Source organism: Epinephelus fuscoguttatus, linkage group LG13, assembly GCF_011397635.1.
Source record: "Epinephelus fuscoguttatus linkage group LG13, E.fuscoguttatus.final_Chr_v1".
In the NCBI taxonomy this organism is placed as follows: Eukaryota; Metazoa; Chordata; class Actinopteri; order Perciformes; family Serranidae; genus Epinephelus; species Epinephelus fuscoguttatus.
Genome location: NC_064764.1, coordinates 31,638,359 through 31,658,093, shown reverse-complemented (window position 1 = coordinate 31,658,093; position 19,735 = coordinate 31,638,359). Strand labels below are relative to the sequence as shown.

Genomic DNA, 19,735 nt, shown 5'->3' with positions numbered 1-19,735 from the left:
TGACAGATCTGAGCTCTGAGCTTTGAGGCAGGAAACACAGTCCCACAGAAGTGAAGCAGCACTCGTGTGTACTGAAAATAAATACATCTTTATTATTCTCATCTCTACAGAGTGATCCCTCCCCTGCACCCCGCCGATAAGACATCAATACAAAATACACATCATTAATAGACATCAATAGAAATTAATAGACACCAACAGACAGACAGTGAACTGTAATTAGAAGTGTGTGAGGGATTTTTCTTTTCTTGATCAGTTAAAAATAAAAAATAAAAATAAAAGCACGTAGAGCCTCGGAGCTCACAGTGAGTGTTGGTCCAGCAGAGCAAAGTTTGTGATCAGTGAACATGAAAAATAAAAAAGTTGAAACAAACAACATCAATAAATGGTGAAGAGAATCAAAAGGTCAAAGGTTAATAATGATTTAGAGCTTTTAATACAACTCAGATTCTCTTCACCATGTACTGCTCCCAAACATCACAAATGAACATCCACAAAAACAAGAAGTTAATTGTTTCCAAAAGTTCAGCTTTCAGTAGATATTTAAATTCTAATGTGAGTCTGTGAGGAAGATTTAAGACTCATTGTTCTACGAAGATTTAAAAAAAAAAAAAGAAGAAGAAGAAGAAGAAGAAGAAGAGGTATTTAGGAGCATGTCTGCATTGATTGACAGGTCAATCACACTCAGCGATGGTGGGTGCCGAGTGCTCGTGTCACCTCAGAGACTCCCAAAGTTTTCAGATGTGACTGTTCATCTGAAAACCATCGAGGGACCACAGAGACACTCCACACAGGCTTAAGAGCTCAAGAAAATGGATGCTCATTAATTAGGTTGGTCAATAATTAGTAATCAATTGTTCAATAATCAATTATTTCTGTGGATTCTGTGCAAAAAGCAGGAAAATCAGAGTTTCTCTCGACAGAAAACCAGCTGCAGATTAGTTTGTATCCGATCTGCAGGTAGACAGTTTGTGCTGAAGTGGTGCAGGATGACCTGAAATGTTAGCAGTGACTTACTGATAGTGTCAGTAATCAATACATAATCAATATATTCATATTATTATTGCACACAGATTTGTCATTGGACAGTGGGAAGCTAACATGCTAACCAGGCTAACTCAGCTCAGGTGTGCTCGCTAAGCTCCTCCCTCACACTGGGGATTGCATCATTATCGACATCATCACCATCACTGTCACCATGACAACTTACTGAAACCTGCTGCTGCTGCGGAGTAACCTTTGACCTCCACAGTACCTCATGACATCACACACGAACCGAATCACCTGCTCAGTAACAACCAACACACACAAAGCCAAGACTGTAGGTGTAAAGGCCCCGACGCATGACGCCAACAGCCGGACATTGCTCGATGTTGAGCCATCAGCCGGCATCTGTTGCCGTAGTTTTTGCAGTGTGTCTTGCACCGCTGGCCCTTGTTGGCTTTTATGTGGAAAAAATGTTTCGTAATTGTTTGTGTTATTGTTTGCTAGCACACGGTAACTATCATTTGTTCTATCGACATAGGCCTGTGTTGTTCATATGCTAACTGGCTGACAACTGTCTTGAATCCATTCTGACAGTTTCCCGGTTGCCCTTTTCGAACAACAATTTAAGACTATGGACCAATGTTCACTGGACGTCACGGTCACGTCAAGGCAGTTGTGTGCGCATACTGGTGGCAAAAAAACAGTGGACATCGGAGAGAAACAGTTGACATACCAGAAATAAAAATGTCTAGTAAAAGTTTTGTCTCCAGTTAATTATAATCTCGATATTCAGGATATAATCGCTGCTGAATAGTCCATGGAGGCTTACACAAACAGAATAACTGATGGGTGAAAGATAATTCATCATCATTATAAACTGTAAAAAGTCACATTTGGCTAGCATGGATTTGGCTAATAGTAACATTAGACAACTTTTCAACTAGCTAGCTAACGCTGTCTGCTTATTAACTCCAGAATACAGTAACTTTCACCAGCGGTCACATAGAAAGGACACCACAAGAAAACACGTTCTTTGTCTAGATTAAAAAACAGAAAATTAATCATCACTTGTTTCAAGCTGTCAGCGATTAGCCAAAGGTAGCATGCTAGCTACGTTAGCTACATCGCTAATGTTAGGGTCATTTCACTTTCCCTGCCTGGACGCAGATGAAGCGATCTAAATGTACATTATTGGCTAGACTTTAACATAAACAAAGAACGTGTTTTCTTGCGGTGGCCTTTCTAAAGAGAGTAGTGGTGAAAGTTAATATATTTAGATATGATTAAGGTGTTAATAAGCAGACAGTGTTAGCTAGCTAGTGCGTTAGCATAGTCATAAGTTGTACTAAATCATATTACGTGGGGACGTCTCCACAACTATTAATCAAGGACAATAAGTCAAATTCATGCATGACAAATTAGAGTTTTTACAGCTCTTATGACGATTTATCTTTCACCACGTAAATAATTAAATAATCCAAATAATCCCAACGCAACCTCCTCTACTGAGCATTGAGCAGTGATTAGCCTAAATATCAAGATCCTAATTAACTGCAGACAAAACTTTTTTCCACTACACACAGATCATAAACTCATGTTAAGAAATATAAACGATATATTGCTTTTTTACTTGGCGCTGATACCGACACAACTACTGTCCCTTTCTGCCTCCAGTTTGGCTCCGCCCACAAAATACGTCATCACTATTACAAACACAAAATGGGTCTATTGCCGCCTGCTGATATGGAACGTTATTTCCTGTCACGCAGATGTATAACATCTGTATGACATATCATGTGCAACTTTTTGACCGACACACAGGCGACGTAAGACAACTCAACAGTCGGCTTTTGTCGCCACGAGTTCTCTGACGTCAGTGTTGTTTGTCTGGGCCTTTAAAGGGACAGTCCAGCGTTTTGTGAGATCCTTTCAGTTCAGCTTAGCACAAAGAAAAAAACATTAACCAACAGATTTAACTGTGAATGAGGCGTGAGGAACAGATGCACAATGACAATGATGATGGTGATGAAGATGATGATGAAGGAATGTGGATAGCTGAAGGATCATGATCCCTTAATTGTATATTTTAAGACCTCTTTAAATGTTTTACACGAAGGTGAAATGTGCATGGAATGAGTAACTTTAAGGCGTTAAAGTTTGATAGACTCAGAGAAATCTTATTAAAGATGAAGGAATGTAGCCCCCAAACTAAAAAGGCACAAGAGCTCAGATTAAAGATTATTAAGGCACTTACAGTATAATTAAAGGAAGTTGGTCCCCTGTGTGATGCTGACAACATGTTAAAGGCTCAAATCAGCCAAACAACCAAATGAATGAATGTTTTAGGTCACAAGCTACTGATTATTTGTTCTTATTCTTATCAGGACGGACTGATCTGATCTCAGACTGGGACTGTAGGCAAAAGAACGTGATGGGTACATTCACAGGACTGGGACTCATAGTGCTGGTACTGGCAGAGCACTGTTAGCAGCACCACTCGTAGTACTTGTCGTACTTGTAGTATTAGTGGCAGTGAAAATAGTTTGAGGCCTGACTTTGATCAAAACAGCTTAGAAAAACAAAACAGGAAAAGATGACGCAACATCGCTGATCGTTCACAGGTCCAGACTGCTGTTCCCAGCATGCATCACACTGGCAAACAGACACACAAGCGTCCTTGCCGTGCTCTGCGTCCCGTCTGAGTTTATCACATGCGGGCGATGTGCTCAATCCGTCATCAGTGTTACAGACATACAGTGTTACAGACGCATAGTGTTCCACACAGACAGTGTTACTCAGCTATACAGTGTTACAGACAGACAGTGTTGCTCTCAGGCTGTGGTCATGAAGGCTGAAGGTGAAAGTGGGCAGTGCTCTGCTGTCGTCGTGACTACAGGGGGTGCTGCCTGCCAGGCAGGGGCGATCGCCGTGGCGACACGGCAGCGAGCAGCTCGCTGTAGATCTCCTGTCGGACCTCCTGTGCCACGCTCTCCCGAATCTGGAGAACAGAGACAGAACTGGTGAACATTCAAACAGCCGCTGTCTTTACTCATGTCCTCTGTTTTACAGGAGCACTTCACCACGACCACCTTTTACAAACTCTCACACAACTTGTGCAGTGCAATCCAAGTCTCATTTGTCCAGTCGTATGCTCAGTACTTCTCAAACAGACGCCCTTTCTGATAGGTAACTGTACAGAAAGTGAAACTTATCTATGCTTCCTTCAAAGCCAGACTCCACTGACAAAAACAGTAATTTTACCTCGCATAACACAGGAGCTGCTGGTTGTAATTGTTTTTAATGATAATGAAGCTTTTTGCTCGCTGTTTTTGCATTGCTATGTGCCTTGCTTTTTTGCGCTTTAGATGCCTAACGTTTTCGCCAGAGTGCTCTGAACTCCTCGAGTTGAAAAAACTTCAACTCAAAGCGGAAAAGTCCCCCACATCATTTCAGTTTCGTCGTCTTTTTTCCCATTGTCCAATTGGATGATTTGAGAGGCGAGCCTTCTGTGGTGGTCACGACAACAAGTTTACAGTTGATAAACAATGGAGGAGAAACTGGTGGTAGTGGTTGCTGGATACCCAGAGCTATACGACCAGAAAACAGACAGCAGGCTGTCAAACTGCCCCTGAGTCATCCTAAAATATGCCTGGAAACAGCCATCATGGAGGAGAAGCTCCTGGACCAACTGGTGGTACTCCCCATGATCCACCCTCTTTTATACGGTCTCATGTACCCACACAGATCTCTGTTTCCCTGTGTCCAACAAACTATTTACTGACAGCCTCTCACCCTCAACCAGAGCTACAGCAAGTACCCTCTGCCTCAACATTTTAGGAGCTGGATACTAATTAATGTGGAAAAAAATGGTAGCTTGAATACATGGGAAGGTTAGGGTAAGGATGTGATGGGGTGGCTGTCTGTCTGTGTGATCGGGGCCTTAACAAGAAGCCAAATTTACCTAAAAAGGTCTTTAAAAAACAAAAGAAACTACTAACAGTAATAAGAGCGCATTCTGCTGCTAGGTAACTTTTCTTTGTCCAATCACTGTTGCTTGTTGCCCAACAATGTAAAATGAATTGTTCATTTTTGTAAACAAATCTTACGGCAAAATTCATTTGTTATGACCTTTTATCACGAAAAATATAAGACTAATAAAAACAAAAACTATGACAATGCACATTACATTTAATGTACGAGTCGTCTCCTCGACCAGTCAAAGTGCTGACTGACAGACTGTTACCTCTTTGATGAGCTGCTGCAGATTCTCCACTCTGACTCCTCCTGCTGCTCCCTCTTCCTTGGATGCTTCTCCTCCTCCTCCTCCTCCTGTTCCTCCACTCCCTCCTCCTCTTTCTCCTGCATCCCTATTTTCCTCCTCCGCTTCCTCCTCCTCCTCCTCCTCCTTCTGTTCCTCAATGTGTGCGTTCGGTCGAGGAGGTGGGGCAGGGGTTATGTTAACTGATGCCTTGTACACGCCTCCTCTCTGCTCGCCGTCCCCTCCATGGACTGGACTGGAGGATCGGGAAGAGGGATCGGTGGGGGTGGCGTGGCCGTCGTAGCTGAGCTCCGATCGGAGGTAATGCTGCTCTCTGAGGAGGTCTGACACCTGGATAGAGAGGAGGTCGTACATTAAGACAAATATTAGCATGAACAGCTTCATATAACAAATGTGTGTGTGTGTGTGTGTGTGCTGACCGGCTCCATGGCTCTCAGTGCAGATTCTGTGGACAGACTGTCAACACTGCTGTCTCTATGGAGACCCTGAGGAAGAGAGCAGGGTCACATCCTGTCAAGTTTATCTGTTTAGTCGAAAATCACATGAACTGTCTCAAAACTGACGCCTGTCAGTTCTTGTGTGTGTGTATGCGTTAGGGATGTAACGATTACCGATATTACGGTAAATCTCAGTTAATTTTTACACGGTAGGAATTACCGTTTATGTTTAAATTAATTGCATTATCGCGGTGGATTATCAGGATATGTAATAACAGCCTCATTCAAGTCTCGCAATGCAGGTGCTGCATGAATGCGTAGCATGTGTAAACACAAAGAATGAAAACATGGTGGAAGGTGGTGATAGCGGCACTCAGGATATTTTCCCCTCAACTAAATGCACAAAGTCTGAGGTCTGGGCGTACTTTGAGTTTCTGAAGAATGCCGAGAGACAGCTGGTGGAGGACAACTATCCTGTGTGCAGATTATGCATATGTGCCTTTTGCCTTGTGTACACACTGTCACGAGTGAGTTGTGTGTGTATAACCTGTGTTGTTTGACTGTTAGTCTCGAACAAGTGTCAACCTCCGGGGCTAAAAAATTAAGCCATGAGCCAAAAAGTTCCTGAGGCTCTAAAAGCGAATTAATCCCCACAGACCCCCACATAAAAATTCCCAACTTCACAGTAGAAATTAACATGTTTACAGCTTGGTACATAAAAGATTTTGGTGTGTTGCATATGTTAAGTGTATATGTATACCCTACAGTGTGTTGTGTGTATATACCCTGTGTTGTGTGTGATGCGTCAGCTCCATCAGTCTGTCTTCCAGCTGTTGTTCCAGCTCCTGAAGTTCCTCCCTCACTGCTGACCTCAGAGACTGAAGCTGCTCCACCTCCATCCTGCAGACGCAGACGCAAACACACACGGGTTTGTTTTGCGTCACAGTAACATCACAGTCCTGAGTACTGTGAAGCATGAGTCTGTTTGTTTATGAGTCACCTGTCGGCCGGGCTCAGGTGTTTGTAGACCTGAGCCTGCTGTCTGATGATCGACAGCTCCAAGTCCATCATCTGACTGCGGAACAAGTTGAGACTCTGCCTCTTCTGCTGAAACTCTTCCAAAGGCTGAAAACAGGGAGGGAGAGTAATGAAGTGAAACTCAACAACATTCTTCTCTCTGTTGCTTCCTGAATGGAAACAGTCTCATATATCATACTCCAAACTAACAGTATGTAAATTTTAGGTTATGCAAACTGTATTATATAACTGAATACACAGTGGTGGAAAATACGTAAGTATGGAGCACAATGTTCTCCACATGTTGTCTCCTTAGTAAAGCCCAGTTCGAGATCAGACCTGCCTTCAAAGAGAAGTTTGGATTCTGTGTTTGTATCGTGGACTGCCAGTAAAATTTATACATGGTAAGATTTAAACACACTTTAACTGCAGGAAGCGTTTACGCTAGATTTAACCCACAACCTTCACTACTTCACTTCCCACATAAAAAGTGTACACAGAAAGAATTCAAGCATCAGATGGATATTGCAGGAGTGACAAGGGATGACGGTACCTGGTGGCTTGACAGAGGTGCTCTGTGGTGCCTGAACACATCTGGAGTGTCAGCTCGCATCTAGACGGAGAGGACAGTGATGTCAGGACAAGAAGGGGAACACAACAAGCTGACGAAAGTGAGAGTTAATCTAGTTAAAACTTTACTACAGGAAATGAGGTCATTAGCCCTGGTGTTGCAGATGGGCTTCAGGGGTCAATAGCTGATTAATCACGCAATTTTCCAGCCATTACTGCCAGTTTACAACTATGAAACTAGAGGCCCATATCTAAAGCATCTGACCCCACCCACATCCACACCAACACACAACCACCAGAGAATTGCTTTCCCAAACACATTTAACTGTTTTTAAATCTCAAAGTCTTTTAAATTTGAAATTTTTTCCTGCTCATTCTTTTGATTTATTTATCTTAAATTTAAATTGTATTGTTTAACTTTGAATTGAAATTGTCTTTTGTATTGTGCTGTTTAACCTTGAACCTGCCTCTGTGGATCAAATGTGCTTTATAAATCAAATTGCTTTTCTTGCCAAGCTGTCTGTTATTAACATCCACCACAGCTTAAATTAAATGTTTGACATTTAAGTCATTAATGGCCTTGACTCTATTTGCCAAGAGTAAGACAAAAAGCTTGATACCCCTCTCATGTCTGTATGCTAAATATGAAGCCGCCTAAAGCCAGCTAACTAAGGTAAGGTGAGGTGAGGTAAGGTAAGGTAAGGTACGGTAAGGTGAGGTAAGGTGAGGTAAGGTGAGGTAAGGTACGGTAAGGTGAGGTAAGGTGAGGTAAGGTAAGGTAAGGTATGGTATGGTATGGTAAGATAAGTTAAGGTAAGGTAAACTTAAATGTCCCTGAGGAGTAATTCTGGACACAGACAGTGGCCAAGAGTAACAGGCAATACAATACAAAACAAACACACAAAATCCAGTATCCACACTCTGTCGGGGGTAAATCATGGACAGTAGTGGTCACTGCTGTTTAAGATAAACGATTGCAGTCGGGACAGAGGACAATCTGTAACGCTTAGTGCTGTATTTAGGGAGGCAAAACCTCCACCCTGAAGAAAGCATCTGAAACTCAACATGGAGGGGATGTTGAGAGCCTGAGACAATAGACCAAACTTTAGAGGTGACCCTCTCTTTATACAGATGCTGAAGGTTAATTAAAGTAACACTAGTGATCTTAGAGCACAACTTGACCACTTTTTCCAACTTGTTCTTGTTTTTAAGGCTCAGATTACCAAACCAACACATGATGTTAAAAGAAAGAACAGACTCGATAAAAGCAGAATAGAACAATTTCATGATTATCTTAGCATAAAGACTGAAAACGGGGGGGTTATTGCTAGCCCAGTTCTGTCTAGAGGTAACAATACTCGTCTACCAACACCTCAAAGCTCACCAATTAGCATGCTGTGTCTCCTTTGTTTGATTCGTAGAAAACTCGAAGTGTAAAAACAATGAGTGGTCTGTGCTGAACTGTTTTTCAGTCTAGACTTGTTCCTGGCAACCAGCGGAGACTACAAGAAGTCGTTGGTCCCAGTCAGAGATTATTAAAAACATTGTGGATGTGCTAATCTGGCAAAATCATTGTCTAACCATTGATTAACCAGTTGGACCTATTTTCATGGCAAGAGTTACAAAATAAAACAAAGTAGTAATACACAACCTTTTCATTTACAACCGACAGTTTCAGTTTTAGACACTGGGATCAAAGAGGATTTACCTGGCCCAGACTCTGAACCGTTCCTCTAATGTCGTGCAGAACTCTCCTCAGCTGCATCTCAGTGCTGGATGGGCCCTGGCTGGATCCTGGACCTTGAGCAGCGTGAGGAGCGAGGCCCGGGTGGAGGCTGTGACCCGAGCCGAGGGATGAAGCCAGGCCTGGGTGGAAGCCTGCAGCAGGAGGAGCAAGCCCCGGGTGGAGGCTGTGCTCTGGAGGTGGTGGATACTGGGTGACGTGTGGAGGGTAGGCCATGTGTGGGTTCATGTTGTACCCATGGTAACCAAGGTAGGGTGAGACAAACTGCGAGCCATATGGAGTTGCGTGGTAAGGTGGCTGATGACCGTATAGATGACTGTACGCTTGGTGGGGCATCGGTGGAGTTCCTGGATGTAGGCCGCCCAGATTGACGTGGTGGGGAGTTGCAGGAGCTGAGGCATGATGCATGTTAGAGAAGCTGCTGTGGTGGGGGTTTGCAGAAGTTGCAGGCTGGTAGAGACTGGTTAGACTGGAATGGTGGGACAAGTTGTGGTGGTGAGCGAGGTTAGGGAGGCTGGCGTATGGATGGAGAGGGGAAGGGTAGGGTGTAGGAAGGTTCGGAGTGAAGGGGTAGGGGCTGGGACTAGGATTGGGGCTTGGGTACTGAGCTGTAGGATTAGGATTAGGGTAACGGAACATCGTCTGCCCTGGATTCCAACTCTGCTGGTTCTGGTTGGCGCTCATGTTCTGCTGGGACTGGCCTGGTTGCCGCTGATTGAAGGAGAGATCGGGAACGCTCTGGGTACTCCAGGAGTGGGCTTGGCTTCCTGGTGACCAATTAGGAGGAGGGCTGGCACTCTGCAGTGACATTGTTGACCGCATCAGGTGGCGTGGGATTGGTTTAGGTGGGACGGGAGCTTCTGTGGGAAGCCTTGTCGGATGGTTGATAGAGTCAGACGACGAAGCGGGGTTTATGATCAGAGTAGACAGAATGTTAGTTCGTCCTTCCTGCTCTTCTTCCTCTCCCTTGTCCCCCTCAGCCTCCTGGGTGTATTTGAAGGAGTACCTGGGCTGCGTGCAGGACGCCTGGCCGCGCCCAAACTGGATCCTGACGGAGGACACAACCCTGGAGGGTGAGAGGAACGAGAGTGGGAGGGAGGAGGACCTCTGTAGAGGGACACCACGTCTTCCTCGTCCTCTACCTGGGGTTGGGGGGGGGTTGGCGGACTGGGGGTCACCCCGCTGCCCATTCCGGGTCAGCTGGTTCTGCTTGGCTCGGATCAGAGCGTTGAGAACTGGAGAGGATGGAGGAGGAGGATAACAGAGTGAACCAGAATCATCCAAGAATTCACGCTCTTCTTGAACCTCAGCAGCCACTTCTGCTGTGGGTGGCTCTGTGTCTGCTGTGGTCTGTTGTGGTTCTTCTTTTGCAGCAGACAGACTCTCCTGTTCTGGTTCTGGTTCTGGCTCTGGCTCTGGCTCTGGTTCTGGTTCTGGTTTGGGATCAGTTCGGTCTCCAATCTCAACTTGCTGTTCCTCCTCCTTCTCCTCGCTCTCATCCTGCCGCACTCCAATTGGTTGGTTCCTGGGCAGGTGGTGAGCTGTGTACTGTGGAAACTGCTCTGAATTCCCATCATGCTCATCTTCTTCCCTGGAACTACTCCTCCCATCCACCTCAGTAGCACCACCAGGCCCTGCCTCTGTCTCTGGGCCATCTGGCAGCTCGAACACTGGTTGGTCCATCGCAAGTGGCGTGGCCGAATCGAGTGAAGGGTGTGACGTCACAGTGGTCTCGCTGTCACAGCTGTCACTGCTATCCTGCACCTGATCACAATTATCAACAATTAATTCACCAGTTGTCGTTGAGGCACTCAGATCCTTGTGTTAAGTATACTACAATGTAAAAATACTCCATTACAAGTGAAAGTTCTGCATTCAAACTTCTTCTTAACTCAGAGCCGAAAAGTATCATCTTTAAAATTTAAAACAACATGACATTTTTGTTTGTTCCAACAGTCACTATGTCAGATAACATGGTTGTGGAGTCATAAAACGTGCCGTGACTTGGCCGACAGACATGACAGACTACACAGTGGTCCACACCAATCATCCCAGGTTGTCTTTTACGACGTGCGTGATGTCATCGGGTTATTCTTGTCCTATTTTTACAGTTATTACTATTATTTCAGTCACTGTTTGTCTGTTTGTCAAGCCGCAAGCGACACGTAGGTTTACATTACGAAAGGTTTATGACAAAATCACTTGACGCACAGCGAGAGAGGAGAGGGAGAGACGCTGTGCTGCTGCCAGAGGAGCCGCTGAATGAGTTCCCTCTGAGCGGTAAGTCACTAAGAGAGTCTGAGAAGTCCAGGGTTGTTCATAAAACATTCAGGACGCCACAGTTGGTTCCACACTACTGAAGCTACTCCTCTTTTTGGAACCACCGCGGAGTCGCTAATAATTCCACTTTCAGCCATGCTTGTTGTTGCCGCGGGTAGAAGTATGGCGTCAGTATGTTAACAAGTTGAAATATCGCGAGTATCGTGATAGGAATTTTCATGCCATGTTAAAAACTATATAGGTATTACCGTGAACAAGATGATATGGCACACCTCTACTGTGTGGACCTTTAACTAATGACTAAGTAGAAATCTGAACCCTGTGGGTGGGCCAGTTGGGAACCACTGGTCTAGTGGTTTCCCTCTAAAAAGTGAAGTAGAATGAGGTAGTATAAAGTTGCCTAGAACTAAAATGCTGCAGTAATGTACAAGAAACTCAAGATTTTGTGGAAGTAAAGTGCTTCAATAAATACACTTACTTCCATTCTATCACTGTTTATTGGTGATCGTTTACTAAAATAAGATGAAGCTCTACAGGGAGAGATAAATTAAGCTGTAGCACAAGCATTAAAGTCACCATGAGAATAATTTTGTTGAGTCATTTTCTGTGTCATAATGTCCCCAGTGTATAAGAAAAAGTGCCTTGTACTCCACTGGAGGGATGGGAGGGGGTGTTCACTGTGATATATTGCAGACTGCAGACATTTGAGAATCTGCAGCAGGGATAAATGTCCCACACTGCCTTACAAGGTTTCATAGCACATCATGAAACCATTTTCTCCCACATTTGATTAATGTGTAGGGATGTTCTCCTCCTGGTGAGATAAGACTAAGCGGAATTATATGAGTCAGTTCAAAGAACTTAAAGGTCAAACTTGGTGATCCTGACTGAGACACAGGCAACTTCAAACAAAAACTCACAAACAGACCTTGAGGTAGCTGTTGGAGTCGGCGGAGGGCTCTTCAGCGAAACCACTGCTGTCTGACTGCTGACTGACTGTCCTCAACAGGTCTGAGAAAGACACAGACAATGAGACAACATGATTACTCCTGCAGTACCCCATCTGTCCAGCTGGCGGCACAGCAGAATCATTTATACTGAGCATAAAGAGACAGGACAGTCTGTCCTCACTGAGATCTAAGTGAACACAGGAAACATGTTTATTGCATACAGACACAGGCTGCAGATATAAACTGTCATTGATACACTGGAGAGGAATGTAGAAATGTGTCAACAATGACTGAGAGACTAGCAAGTTAACACAGCTGTAAGTTTCAAAATGTTAAAACAGAAATATGTGTTGCAAATATTTAATGAGGAAGGAAATGCAGTCAACATATTTCTTAAACCTCAAAGAAAGTATTTTGGCATCACTGAATGTCAACCCTGCATGTTCACAAGTTGACAGGGCACTTGAAAGATTGAAAGGTGAACTCACCAGTGGCTCTGGAAGTTCTGAGTGGAAGAGCCTCATCTTCGTTACTCTGAATCTGAAAGACCAAAAGCACACTGAATATTAAAAGACAGAAACACGCTTGGTCAACATGCTGCTTCATCTAAAGCAGCAAACCTCGATCAGGCTCCTCATGAAATAGGACTCACTGTAAAGGTCAATCCACGCCGGTTTTTGGTGCGTTCATTTTTTAAGTGTCTCAGGCCGCATTCACACCAAATCAGGAATTGCGGCGATAAGCTGTAAGGTTGTGAGGCGGTGTGGGAGTCACTAACCTGGCCTATTTATGGGGGAGTGCAGTGTGGAGAGAAAGCCAATCTCCCCATCTCACAGACTTTTTGTCTTCGTTAAGAGTTCATTATGGCTTCAAAGATCTGTAGAACTCTTTTTTGATTATCATCGTTGTCGTATCTTTACCGCCAGAAAAGACACACGTGTGCGCAAACAAACCAAGCAAGTGCTTTCCTTTGTAGGGTGGTGAACATGAGGTATTAATTAGGGTCCGGGCAGACACTATTGTAATCTTAGGTATTTTTCTTCTTTCTCCCTCCAAGGAAATCATACTTCCCATGGGTGAAAACTCACCAAACTTTGCACAAAGGTCCAGTCTCATGCCAGATATCCTCAGCTGTAAACTCAAGCCAATAGTCCTGATGGTGGCGCTACAGCAAGTGTCTAAAGTTCAAAACTTTGAAAATTCATAACAAATCAACCATACGTGCTACAACTTCACAACTTTCATCAAACTGTAGCCCCAGTGCTGAAGAAACATTTAAACCTATTAAAAGTTATGAAGTTCATTACTCAAAAACTGTAAAACTTCTTAAACTTATCTCCTCCCACAATTTTTGCTCAATTGACACCGAACTTGCTACAGAGCATCTTCAGACTGTCCTACACAAACTATGTTTCTCAGATTTTTGATTTATCAAAAATTGAGCCTACAGTGCATCAAAATGTTTGACTGTAAACGGTACTGTAAACATATACGTGCAAATTCTTGCTAAATAAATCTTCAATGTTCATGAAAAAAAGACAAAATTCTAGAGTCATGGTAGATGATGTGTGGCATATTTCAGAATTTTATCTCAGCATTTTGAATTTTGCTCTAATGTGAACAATCGGAGTCAATGTAAAAATGGCAATTTTAAACATCAGTTTTTCACTTATGGAGCAAATCAATCATTGTTACAAACAAATTACTAACATCTCCATGCTGTCTAGATGCAATATGTGTATTTTCAGATTTTTATTTTGATAACTGAATTTTTTACAGTGGTTTGAAATCTGCTTTTCCATGCATGGATGGCTGCTAAACCTGCACATCTGGCTTAGTCAATTTGTGAAGCTACATATAAATTGTCACTGACTAATTAGCTCAGTGAGATAGAAGTTGATTCTTAGTCTCAGAGGTTGTGAGTTCAAGCCTCAGCTGATGCAAAAGGCAGATTGTGTTGCTAAATTCCTAAATGTCTTCCAATTCTTCTGCTTGTTGCTCAGAACTGCCTAAAAATGCCCGGACCTGACCCATCGCTGCGCAGCAGATATAATAAATACTTTATTTTTTTTACTCACTGTAATATTTAACAATAGAAAGAAAGTATTTCTGGCATCTTTCTAGTCTGTTCACCTGTTACGTGATTGGCCACCACAGCGTGACGTCAGGTTGCGTTCCAACATTGCGAGTTCGAGCCCCCCTTTTTTTTTTTGTCTGGTATGACTAATAAAATGTAAGCTCCAGGGAAGCTACTCAAATCCAACAGATCTCTTTCTGTCTGTACGGACTGTATGAACTAATTATACCCATAATGATAAATCAAGGCAGTTAATTTCACTGTGAGCTTTCTGATTTCAATATAGGCACATGTGGAACTGAGCTGAGTGACTCAATGAATAAAAACAACGATATCTTCCTGTATAATCCACATGGAGTCTCCTGTAAAACTATTTTTGTTCTTTTATATCACTCACCCATTTACATTTTATTAAGGCTTTAAGTTACGCATATTGAGGAATTTGAGTGACACGCTGTATGAAAGCCGTCGCCACAAGCCCCCTCCACTCCCTGCACTCTCCCTCTGCTGGTCTCCTGACCATTCCCACCTCACGCCTCAGCATCATGTGTGCCAAGGCTTTCAGCTGCACTCCCTCCAAGCTCTGGAACTCCCTACCTCCACACATTCGACAGTCCGACAGCATAATGTCCTGCAAATCCCATCTCAAAACCCATCACAGCAACAGTATGTGTTTGCCCAATTCATGTATCTTGCTCTGTATGTAATTTTATGCTGTGTAAGGTGACCTTGGGTGTTTTAAAATACGCCTTTTTAAATACAATGTATTATTTTCATTACTGATATAAATCAGATCCACCCCTCACTCCTCCACAGCTCCACCCTCACATTCGAATATGGTGAGTGTGAGTCCACAAACCAGTGGATGATGTCATGGTGGCTACATCCATTATTTTATACAGTCAATGTGTAGCACCAACATTAGCCTGGTTTTCAGAGCTTAGCTAACGTAAGGTTGCTATATATGCTTTATTTTCATTTTAATAGCTAGCTAGGTTAATTTACAGGCAAACTTCACTATTAAAATCACCAAAACACTACGTACCAAAACAAACTGTAAATGCTATCAACAATATGTACAAAGCTAACTCTGGAAACTATCTTAAATAACTTTAGGACAAAAAAGCACTTTTATCACTAACATCGGAGGCAAGGGTAACGTTACTGTAGAGTTGACAAGAAGTAAAAAGCTGTGATGTTTGTGAAACAGATATCTGTCCCACTACATTGTGCGGGTGGAGAACACAAGTATGAAGAACCTAAGAGAACCCAGGAGAGAACCCAGGGGAACGCCGTACCTCCTCCATGTCGAAAGAGTCCGTGTTTTCTGTGCGAAGCTGGGCCAGCTGGAGCGGGGGCAGGGAGGGAGGAGCTTTCTCTGGGGTTGAAGTCAGATTCTTCTCCTCCTCCTTGACCACCTGGGTTCCCTCTTCAGTTTTCTGATTGGATGACTGAGAGTCAGCTGACTCTGGTTGATGCTCTCCATTGGCTGCTGGTTCGGTGCTGCTGCTCTGTTCAGGACTGATGGGAGGTGAGATCAGTAACGATGCTAAAATACTTTTACATTGTGCTACTAATATTTCTGTACTTTTACTCAAGTAGGATTTTAATGTGTGTGTAACTAGAGTACCTGATGTACTGGTATTTTTACGTAAGGTGTCTGAGTACTTCCATCTCCACTGCAAACTGGTTTTAATATTAGCCAGCTTACATTAGCTACTGGTCTGTCCTACCTTTCCTCTCCATCCCCATTGGTTTCCTCTTTAACTGTCGCCAAGGGACAGCTGTCTTTCTTGCGCATGTGTTTCTGGGTGCCGGTCTCCACCTGGTGGTCGGGTTCGGTGCTGCTGCCGTTCTGTTCCAGCCCGGTGGTGGTGTGTGCGTGATCGTTGGTGTGTGTGTGATCAGAAGTGGCGTGTCCGTTTGATGGTGTTTTCTGGTTAGGTGTGTTCACTTCAGGCAACTCGGAGGAGGCTGCAAGCAGGTTGTGTTTGGTGATGGTTTTCTTGAGGAGTTTGGCGACGTTTCGAGCCGAGCCGCTCCTCTTTAGAGAAGGAGATGACTTCTCCTCACCTGCTTCACCCACTTCTCCTCCTGAGAGATAAAACAATCAGAGTAAAAACCACTATCAACCAAACGTAGTGCTTGTTCTGTTAACATAGTCTGAGACAAAATATATTCATCAACTAACGTTTTGTCCATGGTGAAGATAAGACGTTATTGAGATGAAAAAAAAAAATGATGGAATGAAACTATCACAAAATTTCTATCATTGACAAAAACTCAATCTCAAAGTAGGTTGTTTTACGTTTCACTGAAGTGCTCAAACTTGGTCTAGACAAAAAAGTCCAGTGTCCTCTAAAAGTCTAGAACAGTGGCTCCCAAATGGTGGGTCAGGGTCCAAAGGTGGGTTGCGGGTCCATTTTGAAAGGATCGCAAGTGACTCATGAACATGTCAAGTTTGTAAAAAAAAAAATATCACACTTTCTTTTTAAGTACGGTGAATTTCCAGCACAGAGGTTTTAATTTTGAAGTGCCCTTTCCTGCTGTGCAAGTGTACTCTTCTTCAACGTTTTGTTTACTTCCTGGATTTTTCCCACATGGAAAGTCTGACCAATCAAGAGCAGCTTTCTCACACAAGACATTTGATCTGGTCCGCTTGTAAATGCTGCCGTGAGAACACGAACCAACTCTAGGCAATTATACAACTTTGTAACAAAAATAGTCCCTGATTTGGAGCAAAGCAAGACAACTCTAGGTCTGAAAGCAATAACTGTCTTTTGGTGGATTTGGCTTGGTTGCCATGGTTACCTTGGTCCCTGGAGCTGATGCGTTGGACAGGTTGACCAGAAACTTGACTGTAGAGCTGGAAGAACTCATTAGCTACTGAGGTCAAGACCTCAATCTGACGGAAACGACCTGAAAGAGACAGAAACGAAAAAAACAAAGTTACAAAGTGCTTCACAGAGTCAAAATAAAGACAAAATATGTACACTAGTTAAATGCTACTAAAAAACAAAAGATGCTTTTTAAAAACATTGCACTGATTTGGATTCTCTAAGATTTTTAAGAAGGCTTTTCCTAACCTGCTCCTTTATGTGTCCTGGCGTACTGGTGAACTGTAACAGGCAGTGAGTAGATCAGGAGGCAGTTTAGTTTAGAGTCTGAAACATGTCAGTATCCAGCAGCGCTCTTCCTCCTCTGACCCAGTTCAAATATCTCTGCTAGTCGGATGTTTCCTGGTGTCTCTCAGCTTGTTTTTAAAGCACTCCCTCCCACAAAAATTAGTGTTCTTCAAACCACAATAAACTCCACCAGTGAGGTTCCAGTGCAGTGTCTCAGGAAACATCAATCCCCCATTTACTGTGTAGTGCTCTATCATTTTATTGTCCAAAGTTTCACTATAAATGTTATTTTTATTAGTAAGGGATTAGTCAGTGAGTGAACATGAGTGATCTCAGCCAGAGTCAGGTAGAGCGCTGCGCTAAAATTTTGAAAATTACATGTTACTCTTAAAAAATATAAAAGATATCAACCATGCCATTGGCTGATTCTTACACCCATTTAACAAAAATAAAAGTTTGGAATTCAGTAACTATCTGCAGCAGAAGAATAATTCATGAAGTAATTTCATGGTCTAACTGGACACAGACGTCAAAGCCTCCCCTCCCTCCTTCTTCTGTGGTTGTGTAAGTCGAGCTGTCAGTCTCATCTCTAACAGGATGATGACTTGCATACTTTCCTTCCTTCCGTACTCGTCCCTCCATCCCTCCATCCCTCTATCCCTCACTGTCTAAATAGTTGTCAGTCTGTTATGAAACACAGACCTCTGCCTTTTGTCCGCCACTCTGCAAATGCCACATAACTCGCTCTGATGTCATCACCTGAAATACAGCAGGGGCCTGCTCGCTCTTAGCCTCTCACCTTTGATCCCAGTCTGACCTCTAACTCCTAAAATAACTGACTCACTGTGGCTGACACATTTCATTAGTGGCATTCAGTTACATCACTCTTCTCCCAACTCTAATTCTGGTGACTCTCATTCTAATTTAATATTCGATGAAGGACTGAAACTTCTTGTCTGGGTAGAAGACAGCTACCATAATAACTGTTTTAGTGGGCTTTACTTAGCATTACAGTGAACTTTCGTAAACACAGATGGACGCCATCACAAATTTCTTTCTATTCTTTTTTTTCTAGCTATTATGGTTAATGTTACTATGACCTGCATGCTAACAAAATGGCTAATAGTCACATGCTCGACTGAAAACTAAAATTTAAAAAAAAGTCTGACTTACGTTCCCGTCTCTCATTAACCCCCACTGAAGCTTAGGTTAATTACAGATTTTTCTATCTGAAGCTTCAATGCCCAAAAACTGGTATTCAGGACAACCCGGGAAAAGTCCAATGTAAACTACAATCAACACATTTTCTTTTGGTATTTTAGGCAGACAGATAGTAAACATGGGGAGAGAGGAGGAGGAGAGAATTACATAGTATGTATCTTAAAAAGGTATTTCACTGCTGGAAAGATGGTCTTTCATAAACTAAGCTGTCTATGCAGCAGGAAACACAAATACTTTTGGTGCTACATGACCAGAGAAAACAGAGGAAAAGAGCTGTGGCGTTTGATTTAGCTCAAGAGATAGAAAACCTACAACTACCAGAATGCACTGCGCCACACAAGACCAATAAATGCTCCCTCTGGTGGGTGACATAATGCAAGCTTGACCATTGTTGTCACAGGAAACAATATGGCAGCTGGCTGGTAACAAATGATCTCGTATAACAGCCAAACAGTGCACTATAATATGTTTTTTGAAGAGACACAAGCAGTACAGTAGAATTACTGCTCAGTCTTACAGTTTAATCTGAGTTGATCCACTTCTATACTCTTTGTGTCTGTGGTGGCGGATATACGAAAATGCAGAAGCACAATCTGTAGTTTGAGCAACAGCCCGGGTGCCAGTGAAAGGCTGCAGGATGATGCAAAATGCTTCCCAAGTGAATTTGAGCTGAGAGATGAGGACTGAGATCTAGGTGCTGGTATGATCCAGGAAGATTTAACACAGTATAGTTACACATACGACCCATATTGTTACGATACAAGGCTGGTTCTGCAAAATATCCCCTCCACTAGGATATCAGGACAGCCAAAATAAGCACACCTTCACACTACATACAGTGCAGCTGTGTTGAGAACTGACCTGAGCTGACATTACAAAGATATTTAAAAAGGTATTCTGCCCTGAAACAACCTCACTATAAACAAGGCAGGAGAGTTCAAAGGGAGGCACAGAGGGAGAGAGGTGAGGTGAAGACACTGTGTGAGGTAAAAGCCAAAGGTGTCCTGACAACAACAGGAAGTTTGTAATTGTAGTTTGGCATGCTGAT

General features: G+C 43.2%; 1 protein-coding gene across 3 annotated transcripts in view; it reads right to left on the bottom strand.

Annotated features, from left to right (window-relative positions):
- Nucleotides 1–69: 69 nt before the first annotated feature.
- The window catches only part of itprid2 (ITPR interacting domain containing 2), a 59,553-nt gene continuing 39,887 nt past the window's right edge, over nucleotides 70–19,735 (bottom strand). For 2 of the 3 annotated variants that reach the window (XM_049593690.1, XM_049593689.1), the window contains exons 11-23: nucleotides 17,428–17,460; nucleotides 17,153–17,260; nucleotides 16,075–16,435; nucleotides 15,640–15,862; nucleotides 12,753–12,804; nucleotides 12,243–12,325; nucleotides 8,999–10,798; nucleotides 7,274–7,333; nucleotides 6,704–6,828; nucleotides 6,489–6,603; nucleotides 5,686–5,751; nucleotides 5,231–5,596; nucleotides 70–3,985 (exon numbers count right to left, since the gene is read on the bottom strand). In XM_049593690.1, coding sequence (XP_049449647.1) covers nucleotides 3,878–3,985; nucleotides 5,231–5,596; nucleotides 5,686–5,751; nucleotides 6,489–6,603; nucleotides 6,704–6,828; nucleotides 7,274–7,333; nucleotides 8,999–10,798; nucleotides 12,243–12,325; nucleotides 12,753–12,804; nucleotides 15,640–15,862; nucleotides 16,075–16,435; nucleotides 17,153–17,260; nucleotides 17,428–17,460 — 3,500 coding nt within the window. In that variant the 3' untranslated portion in view covers nucleotides 70–3,877. The remainder of the gene's footprint in view (nucleotides 3,986–5,230; nucleotides 5,597–5,685; nucleotides 5,752–6,488; nucleotides 6,604–6,703; nucleotides 6,829–7,273; nucleotides 7,334–8,998; nucleotides 10,799–12,242; nucleotides 12,326–12,752; nucleotides 12,805–15,639; nucleotides 15,863–16,074; nucleotides 16,436–17,152; nucleotides 17,261–17,427; nucleotides 17,461–19,735) is intronic. The other variant, XM_049593691.1, reaches the window with a different exon arrangement.